Here is a 25,955-nt window from a genome sequence, read left to right as displayed (position 1 = left end):
GAGCTAATGAGGATCCTTCCTTCTTGCTGGTTGAATTTGGTTAATGTAATGAATGTGTTTGTTGAATGCGAATGCGTAATCAAAGTGGTGGAAATTGCTTAATGTAATGAATGTTGAATGCGAATGACAAACGTTACAAATGATAACCGTTGAAAATGATAACCGGGAAGGATAAAGAGTAAAATAAATAATGACGCCCAATGTGGGAATCGAACTGACGCGGGTTTTGATACCACTCGGGAATGATGCTCGTGTACTGGAATCACTTGTGTTTCCCACGAGCTAATTGAGTCCCTTACTATGTCGTGGTTGCAATTGGTTAATGTAATGAATGTGTTTGTTGAATGCGAATACGTAATCAAAGTGGTGGAAATTGCTTAATGTAATGAATGTTGAATGCGAATGTTAGTTACAAATGATAAGCGTTGAAAATGATAAGCGGGAAGAATAAAGAGTAAAATAATTAATGACGCCCAATGTGGGAATCGAACCCACTACAGGAAACTGGCTCGGGTTGACATTGCCATTAAGAATGAATGGGGAAATAAAAGGCACAAATTTGCTAATTACTTAAAAACGGTAAATGTTATGAACGCGAAAAATACTGGCAAGCGTGCCATGAATTTTTGGAACGTGTGAAAGGTTGAACGAGGTGAATCGGTTGAAGCATGTGGGAGTAGTTAGATGTCAAAAAAGTGGGAGGAATAAGTTGTTTAATAATAAAGTACAATATCAATGTGTGAAGGCCTTCGCCTTCACACAACTAGAATTTTGCAATTTCTGGAGAAATTGCGTGTGAAGGCGAAATGTATGAATAACTTTTTCGGGGAATGCTGCCGAACGATGTTGAAACGTGTTGAATTACTTGAGAAATGTAGAATATTTGGAGAATTTGTGGTGAATTTCAAAATTGAAAGTTTGGAATATTTGGTAAGTGGGAAGTTGTGGAATAGGTAGGCAAAAGATGAACAGCTGAAAGTTGGAATGGGTTGAAAAATGTAGAAATTAGAGTAAAAAACGAAATTTGGGAGAATTTGGTTGAATTTCAAATTTCGAATTTTTGGTAAGTGGGAAATTGTGGAATAGGTAGGCAAAAGATGTACAGTTGAAAGTTGGAACGGGTTGAATCAGTTAAAAAATGTAGAAGTTAGAGCAAATGTTGAATCCCCATAGAGAATGAATGGGAAAATAAGAAAAAGCAATTGCGCCAAAATCTTTCTAAATTTGGAACAAAACAAAAAAAACGGCCTCAGGAGGTTCACTTTTGGGATAAAAATGTTGAAACGGGTTAAATCGGACAATAAACGAAGACGTTAGCGCAAATGTAGCTATTTGGGGCACTTAGTGTTGAAATAAGGTCACTTCCGGCTTGATTCGGGTCATTTCCGGTCTAATTTGGGTCACTTCCGGTTTATTTGGGTCACTTCCGGTTTAAAACAGGCCACTTCCGGTTTAGCTGAGGTCACTTCCGGTTTATTTGGGGTCACTTCCGGTCTAAAAAGGTCACTTCCGGTTCGTCTGAGGTCACTTCCGGTTTATTAGGGGTCATTTCCGGTCTAAAAAGGTCACTTCCGGTCTATTTGGGGTCACTTCCGGTTTATTTGGGTCACTTCCGGTTCGTCTGAGGTCACTTCCGGTTTATAAGGGGTCATTTCCGGTCTAAAAAGGTCACTTCCGGTACATTTGGGGTCACTTCCGGTTTGATTTGGGGTCACTTCCGGTTTACCTGAGGTCACTTCCGGTCTATTTGGGGTCACTTCCGGTTTAATTTGGGTCACTTCCGGTTCGTCTGAGGTCACTTCCGGTTTATTAGGGGTCATTTCCGGTCTAAAAAGGTCACTTCCGGTACATTTGGGGTCACTTCCGGTTTGATTTGGGGTCACTTCCGGTTTACCTGAGGTCACTTCCGGTCTATTTGGGGTCACTTTCGGTTTGATTTGGGCCACTTCCGGTTCATTCTGGGTTCATTGGTGGCACTTCAGGGTCATCCAAGATGGCCGCCACACTGGAATTGGGGGTCAAGGGTTGAATTGTGTAAGCATAGTGGAAGTGGGGGTGAATGGGAGTGAATGTGGGAAGAATAAGGTGAATTAAGTGAATAAATTTGGAATGGGTTGAATCTGTTGAAAAATGTAGAAATGAGAAGGGAAAAAGGAATTGGGTGTGAATTTCAAAATAAAAGATGTGAAGTTTTTGGTAAGTGGGAAGTTGTGGAATAGGTAGAAAAATGATGAACAGTTGAAAGTTGGAATGGGTTGAATCGGTTGAAAAATGTAGAAATGAGAAGGAGAAACGGAAATATTGGAGAATTGGGTGTGAATTTCAAAATAAAAGATGTGAAGTTTTTGGTAAGTGGGAAGTTGTGGAATAGGTAGAAAAATGATGAACAGTTGAAAGTTGGAATGGGTTGAATCGGTTGAAAAATGTAGAAATGAGAAGGGAAAAGGAATTGGGTGTGAATTTCAAAATAAAAGATGTGAAGCTTTTGGTAAGTGGGAAGTTGTGGAATCAGTAGAAAAATAATGAACAGTTGAAAGTTGGAATGGGTTGAATCGGTTGAAAAATGTAGAAATTAGAGTAGAAAAACGAAATTTTAGAGAATTTTGGTTGAATTTCAAAATAAAAGATGTGAAGTTTTTGGTAAGTGGGACGTTGTGGAATAGGTAGGCAAAAGATGAACAGTTGAAAGTTGGAACGAGTTGAATCGGTTGAAAAATGTAGAAGTTAGAGGTGAAAAACGAAATTTTGTGAAAATTTGTCGGAATTTTTAACGTGAAAACGTGAAATTTTCGAATTTGGGAATTTTGGGAATGTCGAGAATCCTTCCGAATGTGATTAGAATGTGCTGAATGATGTGAATTTCAAATTGGAACGACGTAAATGTGAAATGTCGAATGTGCCATTAAGAATGAATGGGGAAAAATTTGTCGGAATTTTGGGAATTTTGCGGAATCGGAAAATTTTCGGAACGAGCAAAATACAAGCGCTCGTCGCGTGAATATTTGGAATACGTGAAAAGTGGAATGGAGTGAATCGGATGAATTATGTGGAAGATGAAACGTGTCAAAAAAGTGTGGAGAAACGTAGAGAATAATAATAATAATAACTAGAATTTTGCAATTTCTGGAGAAATTGCGTGTGAAGGCGAAATGTATGAATAACTTCTTCGGGGAATGCTGCCGAACGATGTTGAAACGTGTTGAATTACTTGAGAAATGTAGAATATTTGGAGAATTTGTGGCGAATTTCAAAATAAAAGATGTGAAGTTTTTGGTAAGTGGGAAGTTGTGGAATAGGTCGAAAAATGATGAACAGTTGAAAGTTGGAATGGGTTGAATCGGTTGAAAAATGTAGAAATGAGAAGGGAAAAAGGAATTGGGTGTGAATTTCAAAATAAAAGATGTGAAGGTTTTGGGAAGTTGTGGAATAGGTGGAAAAATGATGAACAGTTGAAAGTTGGAATGCGTTGAATCGGTTGAAAAATGTAGAAATGAGAAGGGAAAAGGGAATTGGGTGTGAATTTCAAAATAAAAGATGTGAAGTTTTTGGTAAGTGGGAAGTTGTGGAATAGGTAGAAAAATGATGAACAGTTGAAAGTTGGAATGGGTTGAATCGGTTGAAAACTGTAGAAATGAGAAGGGAAAAGGGAATTGGGTGTGAATTTCAAAATAAAAGATGTGAAGTTTTTGGTAAGTGGGAAGTTGTGGAATAGGTAGAAAAATGATGAACAGTTGAAAGTTGGAATGGGTTGAATCGGTTGAAAAATGTAGAAATGAGAAGGGAAAAGGAAATTGGGTGTGAATTTCAAAATAAAAGATGTGAAGTTTTTGGTAAGTGGGAAGTTGTGGAATAGGTAGAAAAATGATGAACAGTTGAAAGTTGGAATGGGTTGAATCGGTTGAAAAATGTAGAAATGAGAAGGGAAAAGGAAATTGGGTGTGAATTTCAAAATAAAAGACGTGAAGTTTTTGGTAAGTGGGAAGTTGTGGAATAGGTAGAAAAATGATGAACAGTTGAAAGTTGGAATGGGTTGAATCGGTTGAAAAATGTAGAAATGAGAAGGGAAAAGGAATTGGGTGTGAATTTCAAAATAAAAGATGTGAAGCTTTTGGTAAGTGGGAAGTTGTGGAATCGGTAGAAAAATAATGAACAGTTGAAAGTTGGAATGGGTTGAATCGGTTGAAAAATGTAGAAATGAGAAGGGAAGAGGAAATTGGGTGTGAATTTCAAAATAAAAGATGTGAAGTTTTTGGTAAGTGGGAAGTTGTGGAATAGGTAGAAAAATGATGAACAGTTGAAAGTTGGAATGGGTTGAATCGGTTGAAAAATGTAGAAATGAGAAGGGAAAAGGAATTGGGTGTGAATTTCAAAATAAAAGATGTGAAGCTTTTGGTAAGTGGGAAGTTGTGGAATAGGTAGAAAAATGATGAACAGTTGAAAGTTGGAATGGGTTGAATCGGTTGAAAAATGTAGAAATTAGAGTAGAAAAACGAAATTTTAGAGAATTTTGGTTGAATTTCAAAATAAAAGATGTGAAGTTTTTGGTAAGTGGGACGTTGTGGAATAGGTAGGCAAAAGATGAACAGTTGAAAGTTGGAACGAGTTGAATCGGTTGAAAAATGTAGAAGTTAGAGCTGAAAAACGAAATTTTGTGAAAATTTGTCGGAATTTTTAACGTGAAAACGTGAAATTTTTGAATTTGGGAATTTTGGGAATGTCGAGAATCCCTCCGAATGTGATTAGAATGTGCTGAATGATGTGAATTTCAAATTGGAACGACGTAAATGTGAAATGTCGAATGTGCCATTAAGAATGAATGGGGAAAAATTTGTCGGAATTTGGGGAATTTTGCGGAATCTGAACATTTTCGGAACGAGAAAAATACAAGCGCTCATGTCGTGAATATTTGGAATACGTGAAAAGTGGAATGGAGTGAATCGGATGAATTTTGTGGAAGAAGAAGCGGGACAAAAAAGTGTGGAGAATAAAAGAGAATAATAATAATAACTAGAATTTTGCAATTTCTGGAGAAATTGCGTGTGAAGGCGAAATGTATGAATAACTTTTTCGGGGAATGCTGCCGAACGATGTTGAAACGTGTTGAATTACTTGAGAAATGTAGAATATTTGGAGAATTTGTGGTGAATTTCAAAATTGAAAGTTTGGAATATTTGGTAAGTGGGAAGTTGTGGAATAGGTAGGCAAAAGATGAACAGTTGAAAGTTGGAATGGGTTGAATCGGTAGAAAAATGTAGAAGTTAGAGTAGAAAAACGAAATTTTGGAGAATTTGGTTGAATTTTAAATTTGGAATTGTTGGTAAGTGGGAAGTTGTGGAATAGGTAGGCAAAAGATGAACAGTTGAAAGTTGGAACGGGTTGAATCAGTTAAAAAATGTAGAAGTTAGAGCAAATGTTGAATCCCCATAGAGAATGAATGGGAAAATAAAAAAAAGCAATTGCGCCAAAATCTTTCTAAATTTGGAACAAAACCAAAAAAAACGGCCTCAGGAGGTTCACTTTTGGGGTAAAAATGTTGAAACGGGTTAAATCGGACAAAAAACGAAGACGTTAGCGCAAATGTAGCCATTTGGGGCACTTAGTGTTGAAATAAGGTCACTTCCGGCTTGATTCGGGTCATTTCCGGTGTAATTTGGGTCACTTCCGGTTTATTTGGGTCACTTCCGGTTTAAAATCGGTCACTTCCGGTTTAGCTGAGGTCACTTCCGGTTTATTTTGGGTCATTTCCGGTCTAAAAAGGTCACTTCCGGTTCATTTGGGGTCACTTCCGGTTTGATTTGGGGTCACTTCCGGTTTACCAGAGGTCACTTCCGGTCTATTTGGGGTCACTTCCGGTCTATTTGGGGTCACTTCCGGTTTATTTGGGTCACTTCCGGTTTAAAACAGGTCACTTCCGGTCTAGCTGAGGTCACTTCCGGTTTATTTGGGGTCATTTCCGGTCTAAAAAGGTAACTTCCGGTTCATTTTGGGTCACTTCCGGTTTGATTTGGGGTCACTTCCGGTTTACCTGAGGTCACTTCCGGTCTATTTGGGGTCACTTCCGGTCTATTTGGGGTCACTTCCGGTTTATTTGGGTCACTTCCGGTTTAATTTGGGTCACTTCCGGTTCGTCTGAGGTCACTTCCGGTTTATTAGGGGTCATTTCCGGTCTAAAAAGGCCACTTCCGGTACATTTGGGGTCACTTCCGGTTTGATTTGGGGTCACTTCCGGTTTACCTGAGGTCACTTCCGGTCTATTTGGGGTCACTTTCGGTTTGATCTGGGGCACTTCCGGTTCATTTTGGGTTCATTGGGGGCACTTGAGGGTCAATCCAAGATGGCCGCCACACTGGAATTGGGGGTCAAGGGTTGAATGTGTAGGCGTAGTGGAAGTGGGGGTGAATGGGAGTGAATGTGGGAAGCATAAGGTGAATGCATTTGGAATGGGTTGAATCGGTTGAAAAATGTAGAAATTAGAGTGGAATAACGGAATTTGAGAGAATTTTGGTTGAATTTCAAATTTGAGAATTTGGAATTTTTGGTAAGTGGGAAGTTGTGGAATAGGTAGGCAAAAGATGAACAGTTGAAAGTTGGAATGGGTTGAATCGGTTGAAAAATGTAGAAGTTAGAGGTGAAACACGAAATTTTGTGAAATGTGGAATGTGCCATTAAGAATGGATGGGGAAAAATTTGTCGGAATTTTGGGAATCTTGCGGAATCGGAAAATTTTCGGAATGAGAAAAATACAAGCGCTCATGTCGTGAATATTTGGAATACGTGAAAAGTGGAATGGAGTGAATCGGATGAATTTTGTGGAAGAAGAAGCGGGACAAAAAAGTGGCGGGAATAAAATAGAATAATAATAATAATAAAGTAAATGGAGTAGAATAACATATGTGTGAAGGCCTTCGCCTTCACACAATAATAGAGAATGGTGTAGAATAACATATGTGTGAAGGCCTTCGCCTTCACACAATAATAGAGAATGGTGTAGAATAACATATGTGTGAAGGCCTTCGCCTTCACACAATAATAATAACTAGAATTGCAATTTCGGAAGAAATTGCGTGTGAAGGCGAAGGCAGATGTTAAGTTACAAACGTTAAGCGTTAAAAATGATGAGCGGGAAGAATACAAAGGGAAAATAGATAATTGTGAAATAAATGGGAAGATGTTACAAATACATGTTACAAAAAGGTACAAATGATAAGCGTTAAAAATGAAACGTTACAAATGTTACAAAAAAGGTACAAATGATAAGCGTTGAAAATGATAAGGGGGAAGAATAAAGAGTAAAATAACTTATGACTCCCAATGTGGGAATCGAACCCACTACAGGAAACTGGCTCGGGTTGACATTTCCATTGTGTTTCCGACTGAGCTAATGAGGATCCTTCCTTCTTGCTGGATGAATTTGGTTAATGTAATGAATGTGTTTGTTGAATGCGAATGCGTAATCAAAGTGGTGGAAATTGCTTAATGTAATGAATGTTGGATGCGAATGACAAAAGTTACAAATGATAACCGTTGAAAATGATAACCGGGAAGGATAAAGAGTAAAATAAATAATGACGCCCAATGTGGGAATCGAACTGACGCGGGTTTTGATACCACTCGGGAATGATGCTCATGTACTGGAATCACTTGTGTTTCCCACGAGCTAATTGAGTCCCTTACTATGTCGTGGTTGCAATTGGTTAATGTAATGAATGTGTTTGTTGAATGCGAATACGTAATCAAAGTGGTGGAAATTGCTTAATGTAATGAATGTTGAATGCGAATGTTAGTTACAAATGATAAGCGTTGAAAATGATAAGCGGGAAGAATAAAGAGTAAAATAATTAATGACGCCCAATGTGGGAATCGAACCCACTACAGGAAACTGGCTCGGGTTGACATTGCCATTAAGAATGAATGGGGAAATAAAAGGCACAAATTTGCTAATTACTTAAAAACGGTAAATGTTATGAACGCGAAAAATACTGGCAAGCGTGCCATGAATTTGTGGAACGTGTGAAAGGTTGAACGAGGTGAATCGGTTGAAGCATGTGGGAGTAGTTAGATGTCAAAAAAGTGGGAGGAATAAGTTGTTTAATAATAAAGTACACTAGAATTGCAATTTCGGAAGAAATTGCGTGTGAAGGCGAAGGCAGATGTTAAGTTACAAACGTTAAGCGTTAAAAATGATGAGCGGGAAGAATACAAAGGGAAAATAGATAATTGTGAAATAAATGGGAAAATGTTACAAATACATGTTACAAAAAGGTACAAATGATAAGCGTTAAAAATGAAACGTTACAAATGTTACAAAAAAGGTACAAATGATAAGGGGGAAGAATAAAGAGTAAAATACTTTATGACGCCCAAAGTGGGAATCGAACCCACTACAGGAAACTGGCGCAGGTTGACATTGCCATTGTGTTTCCAACTGAGCTAATCAGGTTCCTACCTCAGTAACTGTTGAATTTGGTTAATGTAATGAATGTGTTTGTTGAATGCGAATGCGTAATCAAAGTGGTGGAAATTGCTTAATGTAATGAATGTTGAATGCGAATGACAAAAGTTACAAATGATAACCGTTGAAAATGATAACCGGGAAGGATAAAGAGTAAAATAAATAATGACGCCCAATGTGGGAATCGAACTGACGCGGGTTTTGATACCACTCGGGAAAGATGCTCGTGTACTGGAATCACTTGTGTTTCCCACGAGCTAATTGAGTCCCTTTCTTTTATTGGTTGAATTTGGTTAATGTAATGAATGTGTTTGTTGAATGCGAATACGTAATCAAAGTGGTGGAAATTGCTTAATGTAATGAATGTTGAATGCGAATGTTAGTTACAAATGATAAGCGTTGAAAATGATAAGCGGGAAGAATAAAGAGTAGAATAATTAATGACGCCCAATGTGGGAATCGAACCCACTACAGGAAACTGGCTCGGGTTGACATTGCCATTAAGAATGAATGGGGAAATAAAAGGCACAAATTTGCTAATTACTTAAAAACGGTAAATGTTATGAACGCGAAAAATACTGGCAAGCGTGCCATGAATTTTTGGAACGTGTGAAAGTTTGAACGAGGTGAATGGGTTGAAGCATGTGGGAGTAGTTAGATGTCAAAAAAGTGGGAGGAATAAGTTGTTTAATAATAAAGTACAATATCAATGTGTGAAGGCCTTCGCCTTCACACAACTAGAATTTTGCAATTTCTGGAGAAATTGCGTGTGAAGGCGAAATGTATGAATAACTTTTTCGGGGAATGCTGCCGAACGATGTTGAAACGTGTTGAATTACTTGAGAAATGTAGAATATTTGGAGAATTTGTGGTGAATTTCAAAATTGAAAGTTTGGAATATTTGGTAAGTGGGAAGTTGTGGAATAGGTAGGCAAAAGATGAACAGTTGAAAGTTGGAATGGGTTGAATCGGTAGAAAAATTTAGAAGTTAGAGTAGAAAAACGAAATTTTGGAGAATTTGGTTGAATTTTAAATTTGGAATTGTTGGTAAGTGGGAAGTTGTGGAATAGGTAGGCAAAAGATGAACAGTTGAAAGTTGGAACGGGTTGAATCAGTTAAAAAATGTAGAAGTTAGAGCAAATGTTGAATCCCCATAGAGAATGAATGGGAAAATAAAAAAAAGCAATTGCGCCAAAATCTTTCTAGATTTGGAACAAAACCAAAAAAAACGGCCTCAGGAGGTTCACTTTTGGGGTAAAAATGTTGAAACGGGTTATATCGGACAAAAAACGAAGACGTAAGCGCAAATGTAGCTATTTGGGGCACTTAGTGTTGAAATAAGGTCACTTCCGGCTTGATTCGGGTCATTTCCGGTCTAATTTGGGTCACTTCCGGTTTATTTGGGTCACTTCCGGTTTAAAACAGGTCACTTCCGGTTTAGCTGAGGTCACTTCCGGTTTATTTGGGGTCATTTCCGGTCTAAAAAGGTCACTTCCGGTTCATTTTGGGTCACTTCCGGTTTGATTTGGGGTCACTTCCGGTTTACCAGAGGTCACTTCCGGTCTATTTGGGGTCACTTCCGGTTTATTTGGGTCACTTCCGGTTTAATTTGGGTCACTTCCGGTTCGTCTGAGGTCACTTCCGGTTTATAAGGGGTCATTTCCGGTCTAAAAAGGTCACTTCCGGTACATTTGGGGTCACTTCCGGTTTGATTTGGGGTCACTTCCGGTTTACCTGAGGTCACTTCCGGTCTATTTGGGGTCACTTCCGGTTTAATTTGGGTCACTTCCGGTTCGTCTGAGGTCACTTCCGGTTTATTAGGGGTCATTTCCGGTCTAAAAAGGTCACTTCCGGTACATTTGGGGTCACTTCCGGTTTGATTTGGGGTCACTTCCGGTTTACCTGAGGTCACTTCCGGTCTATTTGGGGTCACTTTCGGTTTGATTTGGGCCACTTCCGGTTCATTCTGGGTTCATTGGTGGCACTTCAGGGTCATCCAAGATGGCCGCCACACTGGAATTGGGGGTCAAGGGTTGAATTGTGTAAGCATAGTGGAAGTGGGGGTGAATGGGAGTGAATGTGGGAAGAATAAGGTGAATTAAGTGAATAAATTTGGAATGGGTTGAATCTGTTGAAAAATGTAGAAATGAGAAGGGAAAAAGGAATTGGGTGTGAATTTCAAAATAAAAGATGTGAAGTTTTTGGTAAGTGGGAAGTTGTGGAATAGGTAGAAAAATGATGAACAGTTGAAAGTTGGAATGGGTTGAATCGGTTGAAAAATGTAGAAATGAGAAGGAGAAACGGAAATATTGGAGAATTGGGTGTGAATTTCAAAATAAAAGATGTGAAGTTTTTGGTAAGTGGGAAGTTGTGGAATAGGTAGAAAAATGATGAACAGTTGAAAGTTGGAATGGGTTGAATCGGTTGAAAAATGTAGAAATGAGAAGGGAAAAGGAATTGGGTGTGAATTTCAAAATAAAAGATGTGAAGCTTTTGGTAAGTGGGAAGTTGTGGAATCAGTAGAAAAATAATGAACAGTTGAAAGTTGGAATGGGTTGAATCGGTTGAAAAATGTAGAAATTAGAGTAGAAAAACGAAATTTTAGAGAATTTTGGTTGAATTTCAAAATAAAAGATGTGAAGTTTTTGGTAAGTGGGACGTTGTGGAATAGGTAGGCAAAAGATGAACAGTTGAAAGTTGGAACGAGTTGAATCGGTTGAAAAATGTAGAAGTTAGAGGTGAAAAACGAAATTTTGTGAAAATTTGTCGGAATTTTTAACGTGAAAACGTGAAATTTTCGAATTTGGGAATTTTGGGAATGTCGAGAATCCTTCCGAATGTGATTAGAATGTGCTGAATGATGTGAATTTCAAATTGGAACGACGTAAATGTGAAATGTCGAATGTGCCATTAAGAATGAATGGGGAAAAATTTGTCGGAATTTTGGGAATTTTGCGGAATCGGAAAATTTTCGGAACGAGCAAAATACAAGCGCTCGTCGCGTGAATATTTGGAATACGTGAAAAGTGGAATGGAGTGAATCGGATGAATTATGTGGAAGATGAAACGTGTCAAAAAAGTGTGGAGAAACGTAGAGAATAATAATAATAACTAGAATTTTGCAATTTCTGGAGAAATTGCGTGTGAAGGCGAAATGTATGAATAACTTTTTCGGGGAATGCTGCCGAACGATGTTGAAACGTGTTGAATTACTTGAGAAATGTAGAATATTTGGAGAATTTGTGGTGAATTTCAAAATTGGAAGTTTGGAATATTTGGTAAGTGGGAAGTTGTGGAATAGGTAGGCAAAATATGAACAGTTGAAAGTTGAAATGGGTTGAATCTGTTGAAAAATGCAGAAATTAGAGTAGAAAAACGAAATTTTGGAGAATTTGGTTGAATTTCGAATTTGGAATTTTTGGTAAGTGGGAAGTTGTGGAATAGGTAGGCAAAAGATGTACAGTTGAAAGTTGGAACGGGTTGAATCAGTTAAAAAATGTAGAAGTTAGAGCAAATGTTGAATCACCATAGAGAGAATGAATGGGAAAATAAAAAAAAGCAATTGCGCCAAAATCTTTCTAAATTTGGAACAAAACAAAAAAAACGGCCTCAGGAGGTTCACTTTTGGGGTAAAAATGTTGAAACGGGTTAAATCGGACAAAAAACGAAGACGTTAGCGCAAATGTAGCTATTTGGGGAACTTAGTGTTGAAATAAGGTCACTTCCGGCTTGATTCGGGTCATTTCCGGTCTAATTTGGGTCACTTCCGGTTTATTTGGGTCACTTCCGGTTTAAAACAGGTCACTTCCGGTTTAGCTGAGGTCACTTCCGGTTTATTTGGGGTCATTTCTGGTCTAAAAAGGTCACTTCCGGTTCATTTGGGGTCACTTCCGGTTTGATTTGGGGTCACTTCCGGTTTACCAGAGGTCACTTCCGGTCTATTTGGGGTCACTTCCGGTCTATTTGGGGTCACTTCCGGTTTATTTGGGTCACTTCCGGTTTAATTTGGGTCACTTCCGGTTCGTCTGAGGTCACTTCCGGTTTATTAGGGGTCATTTCCGGTCTAAAAAGGTCACTTCCGGTACATTTGGGGTCACTTCCGGTTTGATTTGGGGTCACTTCCGGTTTACCTGAGGTCACTTCCGGTCTATTTGGGGTCACTTTCGGTTGGATTTGGGCCACTTCCGGTTCATTCTGGGTTCATTGGTGGCACTTCAGGGTCATCCAAGATGGCCGCCACACTGGAATTGGGGGTCAAGGGTTGAATTGTGTAAGCATAGTGGAAGTGGGGGTGAATGGGAGTGAATGTGGGAAGAATAAGGTGAATTAAGTGAATAAATTTGGAATGGGTTGAATCTGTTGAAAAATGTAGAAATGAGAAGGGAAAAAGGAATTGGGTGTGAATTTCAAAATAAAAGATGTGAAGTTTTTGGTAAGTGGGAAGTTGTGGAATAGGTAGAAAAATGATGAACAGTTGAAAGTTGGAATGGGTTGAATCGGTTGAAAAATGTAGAAATGAGAAGGAGAAACGGAAATATTGGAGAATTGGGTGTGAATTTCAAAATAAAAGATGTGAAGTTTTTGGTAAGTGGGAAGTTGTGGAATAGGTAGAAAAATGATGAACAGTTGAAAGTTGGAATGGGTTGAATCGGTTGAAAAATGTAGAAATGAGAAGGGAAAAGGAATTGGGTGTGAATTTCAAAATAAAAGATGTGAAGCTTTTGGTAAGTGGGAAGTTGTGGAATCAGTAGAAAAATAATGAACAGTTGAAAGTTGGAATGGGTTGAATCGGTTGAAAAATGTAGAAATTAGAGTAGAAAAACGAAATTTTAGAGAATTTTGGTTGAATTTCAAAATAAAAGATGTGAAGTTTTTGGTAAGTGGGACGTTGTGGAATAGGTAGGCAAAAGATGAACAGTTGAAAGTTGGAACGAGTTGAATCGGTTGAAAAATGTAGAAGTTAGAGGTGAAAAACGAAATTTTGTGAAAATTTGTCGGAATTTTTAACGTGAAAACGTGAAATTTTCGAATTTGGGAATTTTGGGAATGTCGAGAATCCTTCCGAATGTGATTAGAATGTGCTGAATGATGTGAATTTCAAATTGGAACGACGTAAATGTGAAATGTCGAATGTGCCATTAAGAATGAATGGGGAAAAATTTGTCGGAATTTTGGGAATTTTGCGGAATCGGAAAATTTTCGGAACGAGCAAAATACAAGCGCTCGTCGCGTGAATATTTGGAATACGTGAAAAGTGGAATGGAGTGAATCGGATGAATTATGTGGAAGATGAAACGTGTCAAAAAAGTGTGGAGAAACGTAGAGAATAATAATAATAATAATAGAGAATGGTGTAGAATAACATATGTGTGAAGGCCTTCGCCTTCACACAACTAGAATTGCAATTTCGGGAGAAATTGCGTGTGAAGGCGAAGGCAGATGTTAAGTTACAAACGTTAAGCGTTAAAAATGATGAGCGGGAAGAATACAAAGGGAAAATAGATAATTGTGAAATAAATGGGAAAATGTTACAAATACATGTTACAAAAAGGTACAAATGATAAGCGTTAAAAATGAAACGTTACAAATGTTACAAAAAAGGTACAAATGATAAGCGTTGAAAATGATAAGGGGGAAGAATAAAGAGTAAAATAATTTATGACTCCCAATGTGGGAATCGAACCCACTACAGGAAACTGGCTCGGGTTGACATTTCCATTGTGTTTCCGACTGAGCTAACGAGGATCCTTCCTTCTTGCTGGTTGAATTTGGTTAATGTAATGAATGTGTTTGTTGAATGCGAATGCGTAATCAAAGTGGTGGAAATTGCTTAATGTAATGAATGTTGAATGCGAATGACAAAAGTTACAAATGATAACCGTTGAAAATGATAACCGGGAAGGATAAAGAGTAAAATAAATAATGACACCCAATGTGGGAATCGAACTGACGCGGGTTTTGATACCACTCGGGAATGATGCTCGTGTACTGGAATCACTTGTGTTTCCCACGAGCTAATTGAGTCCCTTACTATGTCGTGGTTGCAATTGGTTAATGTAATGAATGTGTTTGTTGAATGCGAATACGTAATCAAAGTGGTGGAAATTGCTTAATGTAATGAATGTTGAATGCGAATGTTAGTTACAAATGATAAGCGTTGAAAATGATAAGCGGGAAGAATAAAGAGTAAAATAATTAATGACGCCCAATGTGGGAATCGAACCCACTACAGGAAACTGGCTCGGGTTGACATTGCCATTAAGAATGAATGGGGAAATAAAAGGCACAAATTTGCTAATTACTTAAAAACGGTAAATGTTATGAACGCGAAAAATACTGGCAAGCGTGCCATGAATTTTTGGAACGTGTGAAAGGTTGAACGAGGTGAATCGGTTGAAGCATGTGGGAGTAGTTAGATGTCAAAAAAGTGGGAGGAATAAGTTGTTTAATAATAAAGTACAATATCAATGTGTGAAGGCCTTCGCCTTCACACAACTAGAATTTTGCAATTTCTGGAGAAATTGCGTGTGAAGGCGAAATGTATGAATAACTTCTTCGGGGAATGCTGCCGAACGATGTTGAAACGTGTTGAATTACTTGAGAAATGTAGAATATTTGGAGAATTTGTGGCGAATTTCAAAATAAAAGATGTGAAGTTTTTGGTAAGTGGGAAGTTGTGGAATAGGTCGAAAAATGATGAACAGTTGAAAGTTGGAATGGGTTGAATTGGTTGAAAAATGTAGAAATGAGAAGGGAAAAAGGAATTGGGTGTGAATTTCAAAATAAAAGATGTGAAGGTTTTGGGAAGTTGTGGAATAGGTCGAAAAATGATGAACAGTTGAAAGTTGGAATGGGTTGAATCGGTTGAAAAATGTAGAAATGAGAAGGGAAAAGGGAATTGGGTGTGAATTTCAAAATAAAAGATGTGAAGTTTTTGGTAAGTGGGAAGTTGTGGAATAGGTCGAAAAATGATGAACAGTTGAAAGTTGGAATGGGTTGAATCGGTTGAAAAATGTAGAAATGAGAAGGGAAAAGGGAATTGGGTGTGAATTTCAAAATAAAAGATGTGAAGTTTTTGGTAAGTGGGAAGTTGTGGAATAGGTAGAAAAATGATGAACAGTTGAAAGTTGGAATGGGTTGAATCGGTTGAAAAATGTAGAAATGAGAAGGGAAAAGGGAATTAGGTGTGAATTTCAAAATAAAAGAATTGAAGTTTTTGGTAAGTGGGAAGTTGTGGAATAGGTAGAAAAATGATGAACAGTTGAAAGTTGGAATGGGTTGAATCGGTTGAAAAATGTAGAAATGAGAAGGGAAAAAGGAATTGGGTGTGAATTTCAAAATAAAAGATGTGAAGTTTTTGGGAAGTTGTGGAATAGGTAGAAACATGATGAACAGTTGAAAGTTGGAATGGGTTGAATCGGTTGAAAAATGTAGAAATTAGAGTACAAAAACGGAATTTGAGAGAATCTTGGTTGAATTTCAAAATAAAAGATGTGAAATTTTTGGTAAGTGGGAAGTTGTGGAATAGGTAGAAAAATGATGAACAGTTGAAAGTTGGAATGGGTTGAATCGGTTGAAAAATGTAGAAATGAGAAGGGAAAAGGGAATTGGGTGTGAATTTCAAAATAAAAGATGTGAAGTTTTTGGTAAATGGGAAGTTGTGGAATAGGTCGAAAAATGATGAACAGTTGAAAGTTGGAATGGGTTGAATCGGTTGAAAAATGTAGAAATGAGAAGGGAAAGGGAATTGGGTGTGAATTTCAAAATAAAAGATGTGAAGCTTTTGGTAAGTGGGAAGTTGTGGAATCGGTAGAAAAATAATGAACAGTTGAAAGTTGGAATGGGTTGAATCGGTTGAAAAATGTAGAAATTAGAGTAGAAAAACGAAATTTTAGAGAATTTTGGTTGAATTTCAAAATAAAAGATGTGAAGTTTTTGGTAAGTGGGACGTTGTGGAATAGGTAGGCAAAGGATGAACAGTTGAAAGTTTGAACGAGTTGAATCGGTTGAAAAATGTAGAAGTTAGAGGTGAAAAACGAAATTTTGTGAAAATTTGTCGGAATTTTTAACGTGAAAACGTGAAATTTTCGAATTTGGGAATTTTGGGAATGTCGAGAATCCTTCCGAATGTGATTAGAATGTGTTGAATGATGTGAATTTGAAATTGGAACGACGTAAATGTGAAATGTAGAATGTGCCATTAAGAATGAATGGGGAAAAATTTGTCGGAATTTTGGGAATTTTGCGGAATCGGTAAATTTTCGGAACGAGAAAAATGGAAGCGCTCGTCGCGTGAATATTTGGAATACGTGAAAAGTGGAATGGAGTGAATCGGATGAATTATGTGGAAGATGAAACGTGTCGAAAAAGTGTGGAGAATAAAATAGAAGAATAATAATAATAACTAGAATTTTGCAATTTCTGGAGAAATTGCGTGTGAAGGCGAAATGTATGAATAACTTTTTCGGGGAATGCTGCCGAACGATGTTGAAACGTGTTGAATTACTTGAGAAATGTAGAATATTTGGAGAATTTGTGGCGAATTTCAAAATAAAAGATGTGAAGTTTTTGGTAAGTGGGAAGTTGTGGAATAGGTTGAAAAATGATGAACAGTTGAAAGTTGGAATGGGTTGAATCGGTTGAAAAATGTAGAAATGAGAAGGGAAAAAGGAATTGGGTGTGAATTTCAAAATAAAAGATGTGAAGGTTTTGGGAAGTTGTGGAATAGGTCGAAAAATGATGAACAGTTGAAAGTTGGAATGGGTTGAATCGGTTGAAAAATGTAGAAATGAGAAGGGAAAAGGGAATTGGGTGTGAATTTCAAAATAAAAGATGTGAAGTTTTTGGTAAGTGGGAAGTTGTGGAATAGGTAGAAAAATGATGAACAGTTGAAAGTTGGAATGGGTTGAATCGGTTGAAAAATGTAGAAAGGAGAAGGGAAAAGGGAATTGAGTGTGAATTTCAAAATAAAAGATGTGAAGTTTTTGGTAAGTGGGAAGTTGTGGAATAGGTAGAAAAATGATGAACAGTTGAAAGTTGGAATGGGTTGAATCGGTTGAAAAATGTAGAAATGAGAAGGGAAAAGGGAATTGGGTGTGAATTTCAAAATAAAAGATGTGAAGTATTTGGGAAGTTGTGGAATAGGTAGAAAAATGATGAACAGTTGAAAGTTGGAATGGGTTGAATCGGTTGAAAAATGTAGAAATTAGAGTACAAAAACGGAATTTGAGAGAATTTTGGTTGAATTTCAAAATAAAAGATGTGAAGTTTTTGGTAAGTGGGAAGTTGTGGAATAGGTAGAAAAATGATGAACAGTTGAAAGTTGGAATGGGTTGAATCGGTTGAAAAATGTAGAAATGAGAAGGGAAAAGGAAATTGGGTGTGAATTTCAAAATAAAAGATGTGAAGTTTTTGGTAAGTGGGAAGTTGTGGAATAGGTAGAAAAATGATGAACAGTTGAAAGTTGGAATGGGTTGAATCGGTTGAAAAATGTAGAAATGAGAAGGGAAAAGGAATTGGGTGTGAATTTCAAAATAAAAGACGTGAAGCTTTTGGTAAGTGGGAAGTTGTGGAATCGGTAGAAAAATAATGAACAGTTGAAAGTTGGAATGGGTTGAATCGGTTGAAAAATGTAGAAATGAGAAGGGGAAAGGAAATTGGGTGTGAATTTCAAAATAAAAGATGTGAAGTTTTTGGTAAGTGGGAAGTTGTGGAATAGGTAGAAAAATGATGAACAGTTGAAAGTTGGAATGGGTTGAATCGGTTGAAAAATGTAGAAATGAGAAGGGAAAAGGAATTGGGTGTGAATTTCAAAATAAAAGACGTGAAGCTTTTGGTAAGTGGGAAGTTGTGGAATCGGTAGAAAAATAGTGAACAGTTGAAAGTTGGAATGGGTTGAATCGGTTGAAAAATGTAGAAATGAGAAGGGAAAAGGAAATTGGGTGTGAATTTCAAAATAAAAGATGTGAAGTTTTTGGTAAGTGGGAAGTTGTGGAATAGGTAGAAAAATGATGAACAGTTGAAAGTTGGAATGGGTTGAATCGGTTGAAAAATGTAGAAATGAGAAGGGAAAAGGAATTGGGTGTGAATTTCAAAATAAAAGATGTGAAGCTTTTGGTAAGTGGGAAGTTGTGGAATCAGTAGAAAAATAATGAACAGTTGAAAGTTGGAATGGGTTGAATCGGTTGAAAAATGTAGAAATTAGAGTAGAAAAACGAAATTTTAGAGAATTTTGGTTGAATTTCAAAATAAAAGATGTGAAGTTTTTGGTAAGTGGGACGTTGTGGAATAGGTAGGCAAAAGATGAACAGTTGAAAGTTGGAACGAGTTGAATCGGTTGAAAAATGTAGAAGTTAGAGGTGAAAAACGAAATTTTGTGAAAATTTGTCGGAATTTTTAACGTGAAAACGTGAAATTTTCGAATTTGGGAATTTTGGGAATGTCGAGAATCCTTCCGAATGTGATTAGAATGTGCTGAATGATGTGAATTTCAAATTGGAACGACGTAAATGTGAAATGTCGAATGTGCCATTAAGAATGAATGGGGAAAAATTTGTCGGAATTTTGGGAATTTTGCGGAATCGGAAAATTTTCGGAACGAGAAAAATACAAGCGCTCGTCGCGTGAATATTTGGAATACGTGAAAAGTGGAATGGAGTGAATCGGATGAATTATGTGGAAGATGAAACGTGTCAAAAAAGTGTGGAGAATAAAAGAGAATAATAATAATAATAGAGAATGGTGTAGAATAACATATGTGTGAAGGCCTTCGCCTTCACACAACTAGAATTGCAATTTCGGAAGAAATTGCGTGTGAAGGCGAAGGCAGATGTTAATTTAGAAACGTTAAGCGTTAAAAATGATGAGCGGGAAGAATGAAAAGGGAAAGAAATAATTGTGAAATAAATGGGAAAATGTTACAAATACATGTTACAAAAAGGTACAAATGATAAGCGTTAAAAATGAAATGTTACAAATGTTACAAAAAAGGTACAAATGATAAGCGTTGAAAATGATAAGGGGAAGGATAAAGAGTAAAATATATAATGACGCCCAATGTGGGAATCGAACTGACAAGGGATTTGATACCACTCGGGAAAGATGCTCGTGTACTGGAATCACTTGTGTTTCCCACGAGCTAATTGTGTCCCTGTCTACAAACTGGTTGAATTTGGTTAATGTATTGAATGTGTTTGTTGAATGCGAATACGTAATCAAAGTGGTGGAAATTGCTTAATGTAATGAATGTTGAATGCGAATGTTAGTTACAAATGATAAGCGTTAAAAATGATAAGCGGGAAGAATAAAGAGTAAAATAATTAATGACGCCCAATGTGGGAATCGAACCCACTACAGGAAACTGGCTCGGGTTGACATTGCCATTAAGAATGAATGGGGAAATAAAAGGCACAAATTTGCTAATTACTTAAAAACGGTAAATGTTATGAACGCGAAAAATACTTGCAAGCGTGCCATGAATTTTTGGAACGTGTGAAAGTTTGAACGAGGTGAATCGGTTGAAGCATGTGGGAGTAGTTGGATGTCAAAAAAGTGGGAGGAATAAGTTGTTTAATAATGACTCCCAATGTGGGAATCGAACCCACTACAGGAAACTGGCTCAGGTTGACATTTCCATTGTGTTTCCGACTGAGCTAATGAGGATCCTTCCTTCTTGCTGGTTGAATTTGGTTAATGTAATGAATGTGTTTGTTGAATGCGAATGCGTAATCAAAGTGGTGGAAATTGCTTAATGTAATGAATGTTGAATGCGAATGACAAACGTTACAAATGATAACCGTTGAAAATGATAACCGGGAAGGATAAAGAGTAAAATAAATAATGACGCCCAATGTGGGAATCGAACTGACGCGGGTTTTGATACCACTCGGGAATGATGCTCGTGTACTGGAATCACTTGTGTTTCCCACGAGCTAATTGAGTCCCTTACTATGTCGTGGTTGCAATTGGTTAATGTAATGAATGTGTTTGTTGAATGCGAATACGTAATCAAAGTGGTGGAAATTGCTTAATGTAATGAATGTTGAATGCGAATGTTAGTTACAAATGATAAGCGTTGAAAATGATAAGCGGGAAGAATAAAGAGTAAAATAATTAATGACGCCCAATGTGGGAATCGAACCCACTACAGGAAACTGGCTCGGGTTGACATTGCCATTAAGAATGAATGGGGAAATAAAAGGCACAAATTTGCTAATTACTTAAAAACGGTAAATGTTATGAACGCGAAAAATACTGGCAAGCGTGCCATGAATTTTTGGAACGTGTGAAAGGTTGAACGAGGTGAATCGGTTGAAGCATGTGGGAGTAGTTAGATGTCAAAAAAGTGGGAGGAATAAGTTGTTTAATAATAAAGTACAATATCAATGTGTGAAGGCCTTCGCCTTCACACAACTAGAATTTTGCAATTTCTGGAGAAATTGCGTGTGAAGGCGAAATGTATGAATAACTTTTTCGGGGAATGCTGCCGAACGATGTTGAAACGTGTTGAATTACTTGAGAAATGTAGAATATTTGGAGAATTTGTGGTGAATTTCAAAATTGAAAGTTTGGAATATTTGGTAAGTGGGAAGTTGTGGAATAGGTAGGCAAAAGATGAACAGCTGAAAGTTGGAATGGGTTGAAAAATGTAGAAATTAGAGTAAAAAACGAAATTTGGGAGAATTTGGTTGAATTTCAAATTTCGAATTTTTGGTAAGTGGGAAATTGTGGAATAGGTAGGCAAAAGATGTACAGTTGAAAGTTGGAACGGGTTGAATCAGTTAAAAAATGTAGAAGTTAGAGCAAATGTTGAATCCCCATAGAGAATGAATGGGAAAATAAGAAAAAGCAATTGCGCCAAAATCTTTCTAAATTTGGAACAAAACAAAAAAAACGGCCTCAGGAGGTTCACTTTTGGGATAAAAATGTTGAAACGGGTTAAATCGGACAATAAACGAAGACGTTAGCGCAAATGTAGCTATTTGGGGCACTTAGTGTTGAAATAAGGTCACTTCCGGCTTGATTCGGGTCATTTCCGGTCTAATTTGGGTCACTTCCGGTTTATTTGGGTCACTTCCGGTTTAAAACAGGCCACTTCCGGTTTAGCTGAGGTCACTTCCGGTTTATTTGGGGTCACTTCCGGTCTAAAAAGGTCACTTCCGGTTCGTCTGAGGTCACTTCCGGTTTATTAGGGGTCATTTCCGGTCTAAAAAGGTCACTTCCGGTCTATTTGGGGTCACTTCCGGTTTATTTGGGTCACTTCCGGTTCGTCTGAGGTCACTTCCGGTTTATAAGGGGTCATTTCCGGTCTAAAAAGGTCACTTCCGGTACATTTGGGGTCACTTCCGGTTTGATTTGGGGTCACTTCCGGTTTACCTGAGGTCACTTCCGGTCTATTTGGGGTCACTTCCGGTTTAATTTGGGTCACTTCCGGTTCGTCTGAGGTCACTTCCGGTTTATTAGGGGTCATTTCCGGTCTAAAAAGGTCACTTCCGGTACATTTGGGGTCACTTCCGGTTTGATTTGGGGTCACTTCCGGTTTACCTGAGGTCACTTCCGGTCTATTTGGGGTCACTTTCGGTTTGATTTGGGCCACTTCCGGTTCATTCTGGGTTCATTGGTGGCACTTCAGGGTCATCCAAGATGGCCGCCACACTGGAATTGGGGGTCAAGGGTTGAATTGTGTAAGCATAGTGGAAGTGGGGGTGAATGGGAGTGAATGTGGGAAGAATAAGGTGAATTAAGTGAATAAATTTGGAATGGGTTGAATCTGTTGAAAAATGTAGAAATGAGAAGGGAAAAAGGAATTGGGTGTGAATTTCAAAATAAAAGATGTGAAGTTTTTGGTAAGTGGGAAGTTGTGGAATAGGTAGAAAAATGATGAACAGTTGAAAGTTGGAATGGGTTGAATCGGTTGAAAAATGTAGAAATGAGAAGGAGAAACGGAAATATTGGAGAATTGGGTGTGAATTTCAAAATAAAAGATGTGAAGTTTTTGGTAAGTGGGAAGTTGTGGAATAGGTAGAAAAATGATGAACAGTTGAAAGTTGGAATGGGTTGAATCGGTTGAAAAATGTAGAAATGAGAAGGGAAAAGGAATTGGGTGTGAATTTCAAAATAAAAGATGTGAAGCTTTTGGTAAGTGGGAAGTTGTGGAATCAGTAGAAAAATAATGAACAGTTGAAAGTTGGAATGGGTTGAATCGGTTGAAAAATGTAGAAATTAGAGTAGAAAAACGAAATTTTAGAGAATTTTGGTTGAATTTCAAAATAAAAGATGTGAAGTTTTTGGTAAGTGGGACGTTGTGGAATAGGTAGGCAAAAGATGAACAGTTGAAAGTTGGAACGAGTTGAATCGGTTGAAAAATGTAGAAGTTAGAGGTGAAAAACGAAATTTTGTGAAAATTTGTCGGAATTTTTAACGTGAAAACGTGAAATTTTCGAATTTGGGAATTTTGGGAATGTCGAGAATCCTTCCGAATGTGATTAGAATGTGCTGAATGATGTGAATTTCAAATTGGAACGACGTAAATGTGAAATGTCGAATGTGCCATTAAGAATGAATGGGGAAAAATTTGTCGGAATTTTGGGAATTTTGCGGAATCGGAAAATTTTCGGAACGAGCAAAATACAAGCGCTCGTCGCGTGAATATTTGGAATACGTGAAAAGTGGAATGGAGTGAATCGGATGAATTATGTGGAAGATGAAACGTGTCAAAAAAGTGTGGAGAAACGTAGAGAATAATAATAATAATAATAATAGAGAATGGTGTAGAATAACATATGTGTGAAGGCCTTCGCCTTCACACAATAATAATAGAGAATGGTGTAGAATAACATATGTGTGAAGGCCTTCGCCTTCACACAATAATAATAGAGAATGGTGTAGAATAACATATGTGTGAAGGCCTTCGCCTTCACACAATAAAGTGAATGGAGTAGAATAACATAAGTGTGAAGGCCTTCGCCTTCACACAATAAAGTAAATGGAGTAGAATAACATATGTGTGAAGGCCTTCGCCTTCACACAATAAAGTGAATGGAGTAGAATAACATAAGTGTGAAGGCCTTCGCCTTCACACAATAAAGTAGAGAAGCACACGTGAAATCAATCAAAGGAAATGTTTTAAAACTAACTTCATTCGGTGCACTTTGACATCACAAATGTTTTGGGCCATATTGCCTGAATGAAGTAAGTGTTCAATGCATGCCTGGTGGTTTTCCTCAAACGCTGAATGCTTGGTTATATCTATCTAGGGTGGATTATTGATGTGACGCCATTGACGCCAGCCTTGGATCCTTGGGGAGAGTTCTGAGTAGGAATGGATGGATGGATGTGGATGCATGCAGAAGCTCGCTAAGGATGCGTTTCCCCTGGAGCATATGGCTGAGGACGCCTGCTGTCCAAAAGGAAACAGAAAAGCCTGTCCTTCACGTTAGTTGCTTGATTCTCCGAGCGATGATAAGGCATAAATATTTCCACATTTCACAAATAAGACGTGAACTCCAACACAGACGTGTGCTCCTGACATTCTCCTGCCATCCACACTCGATAATAAATAATCATTGCAATCATCATGCCTTCAATTGACTTGTTTTTGAATGCATTTTGATGACTAAACCGCCACGAAATATACGTAAATACAAGTTGTAGAATGAACTATGAACTCTCATTATTATGTTACGATGGAGTGTACACCTGTACGTCATTTGTTGTGCCGTATTTTGTGTTTACTGCAGTGACGTGAAGTTTTCTCATGTATGTACCGTGGACATTTTACGTCGGTTTTTACCAAGTTTGCAGCAACGGCAAATAGAAGTGAGATACAGTAATCCCTCTTTTATCGCGGATAATTGGTTCCAAGAGGATCCGCCATACGTGATAATCGGCAAACTTGTTTTTTTTTAACATACATATGTACATACATACATACATGCATACATACATACATACATACATGGTTTGTGTATATTGAACCATATAAGTGCCTATGTTCTCATTAGAACATGAAATAATATCCATTCATCGATTACGATTTGAAGCTTTACGGGATTGTATTGATAGAAAACAATTCATAACAACAATGAAGCAAGGAGTAATTACTTTGATACCCGAGCCTGGAAAAGATAAGAGACTGTTGGAGGATTTAAGGACTCGAATTGGTTTTCTTCTGGAGCAATCGCAAACAGACTTTGATAGGGAAGAAGTGCCAAAATCAAGGATTTCCACAGGAGATGGCATGCTTGCACAACGGAAGGAATGTCAACCGGAAAAGCTCCATCTTCAGACTGGACCCAGTCCTTGACCATGGCTTATTGAGGGTTGGTGGTCGCCTGAGCAGGATGGCTATGCCAGAGGTACCCAAACATCCAGCTACCTTGCCTAGAAGGTATCACGTTTCAGAGCTTCTGCTTCAACACATTCATCAGGGAGTTGGCCATTGTGGCAGAAATCACATCTTGGCAAGTTTAAGGCAAAAATATCGGATTCCTTGCGCAAATTCTCTTGCGAGGGAAATTGTGAACAATTGTGTCCCCTGCAGGGGGAACTTTGCACGTGCAAGTGAAGAACAAAAGATGGCCGATCTGCCAATTGATCCTTTGACTCCTAACCTCCCTGAGGTGAGGAGAGGGCGTGGCATGGCAAAACGTTATGGCATGCTATTTACTTGCCTGACTACTAGAGCAGTCCATCTGGAAGTAGCACACTCAATGGATACAGACTCTTGCTTGCTTGCGTGAATGAATGCCTTTAGGCGCTTCATAGCCAGAAGAGGCCAAGTGAAACAATTAAGGTCGGACAATGGAACTAATTTGATCTCTGCTGAAAAGGAGCTACGGGAAGCACCGAAACGATGGAACATGTATCAAATTGAGCGTAGTCTTATCCAGAAAGGTGTCAAGTGCACGTTCAACCCTCCAGCCGGTGCGCACCATGGAGGCATCTGGCAGGGCATAATAAGAATGGTGAAAAGGATATTATCCTCCATCACAAACCAGCAGTCTTTGGATGATGAAGGTTTAGTAACAGTGATGTGCCAGGTTAAATCCATCCTGAACAGCCGTCCTTTGACAACCGTTTCCAGTGACCCTAATGACTCGGAACCACTGACGCCTAATCAGCTAAAGGGTATGAGCAACAGCTGTACACAGTGTTTTAAGATCAGCGGGTGACAAGAACTATACTACATCTAACCTTGGAAATTGAAACTGGACCGAAACTGACACTCACAGACATGGTTAGTCCGCCTTTATCAAAGGAAGAGTTATTCATAACAACATTAGGCTTGTTTTGGATTGAATAGAGACTATATCTGGTGATCCCGTGGAAGATGACGGCTACGTACTCTTCCTCGATGTTTGCAAGGCTTTTGACTCTGTTGAATGATGCTTTTATTTTAGAAACATTTACCGTAATTTTCGGACTAAGAGTCGCTCCGGAATATAGGTCGCATGAGCCATAAAATGCACAATAACGTGAAAAAATATATAGATAAGTCGCATTT

General features: G+C 38.0%; 1 protein-coding gene across 3 annotated transcripts in view; it reads left to right on the top strand.

The window, feature by feature from the left end:
• LOC133153157 (NACHT, LRR and PYD domains-containing protein 3-like) overlaps positions 1-25,955 on the top strand; it is an 80,209-nt gene that overhangs the window by 32,576 nt on the left and 21,678 nt on the right. Inside the window, exon 10 of one of the 3 annotated variants that reach the window (XM_061277262.1) lies at positions 23,707-24,024. The exons of the other annotated variants lie outside the window; for them this stretch is intronic. Within the exon in view, the coding sequence (XP_061133246.1) occupies positions 23,707-23,719 (13 nt within the window). The 3' untranslated portion in view covers positions 23,720-24,024. Of the gene's footprint in view, positions 1-23,706; positions 24,025-25,955 lie in introns of those variants that run through there. 3 annotated transcript variants of the gene reach the window in all.

The sequence above is a fragment of the Syngnathus typhle genome, linkage group LG1, assembly GCF_033458585.1.
Source record: "Syngnathus typhle isolate RoL2023-S1 ecotype Sweden linkage group LG1, RoL_Styp_1.0, whole genome shotgun sequence".
In the NCBI taxonomy this organism is placed as follows: domain Eukaryota; kingdom Metazoa; phylum Chordata; class Actinopteri; order Syngnathiformes; family Syngnathidae; genus Syngnathus; species Syngnathus typhle.
Note: the sequence above shows the minus strand (reverse complement) of the source record. Positions and strands in the feature narration are given on the sequence as shown.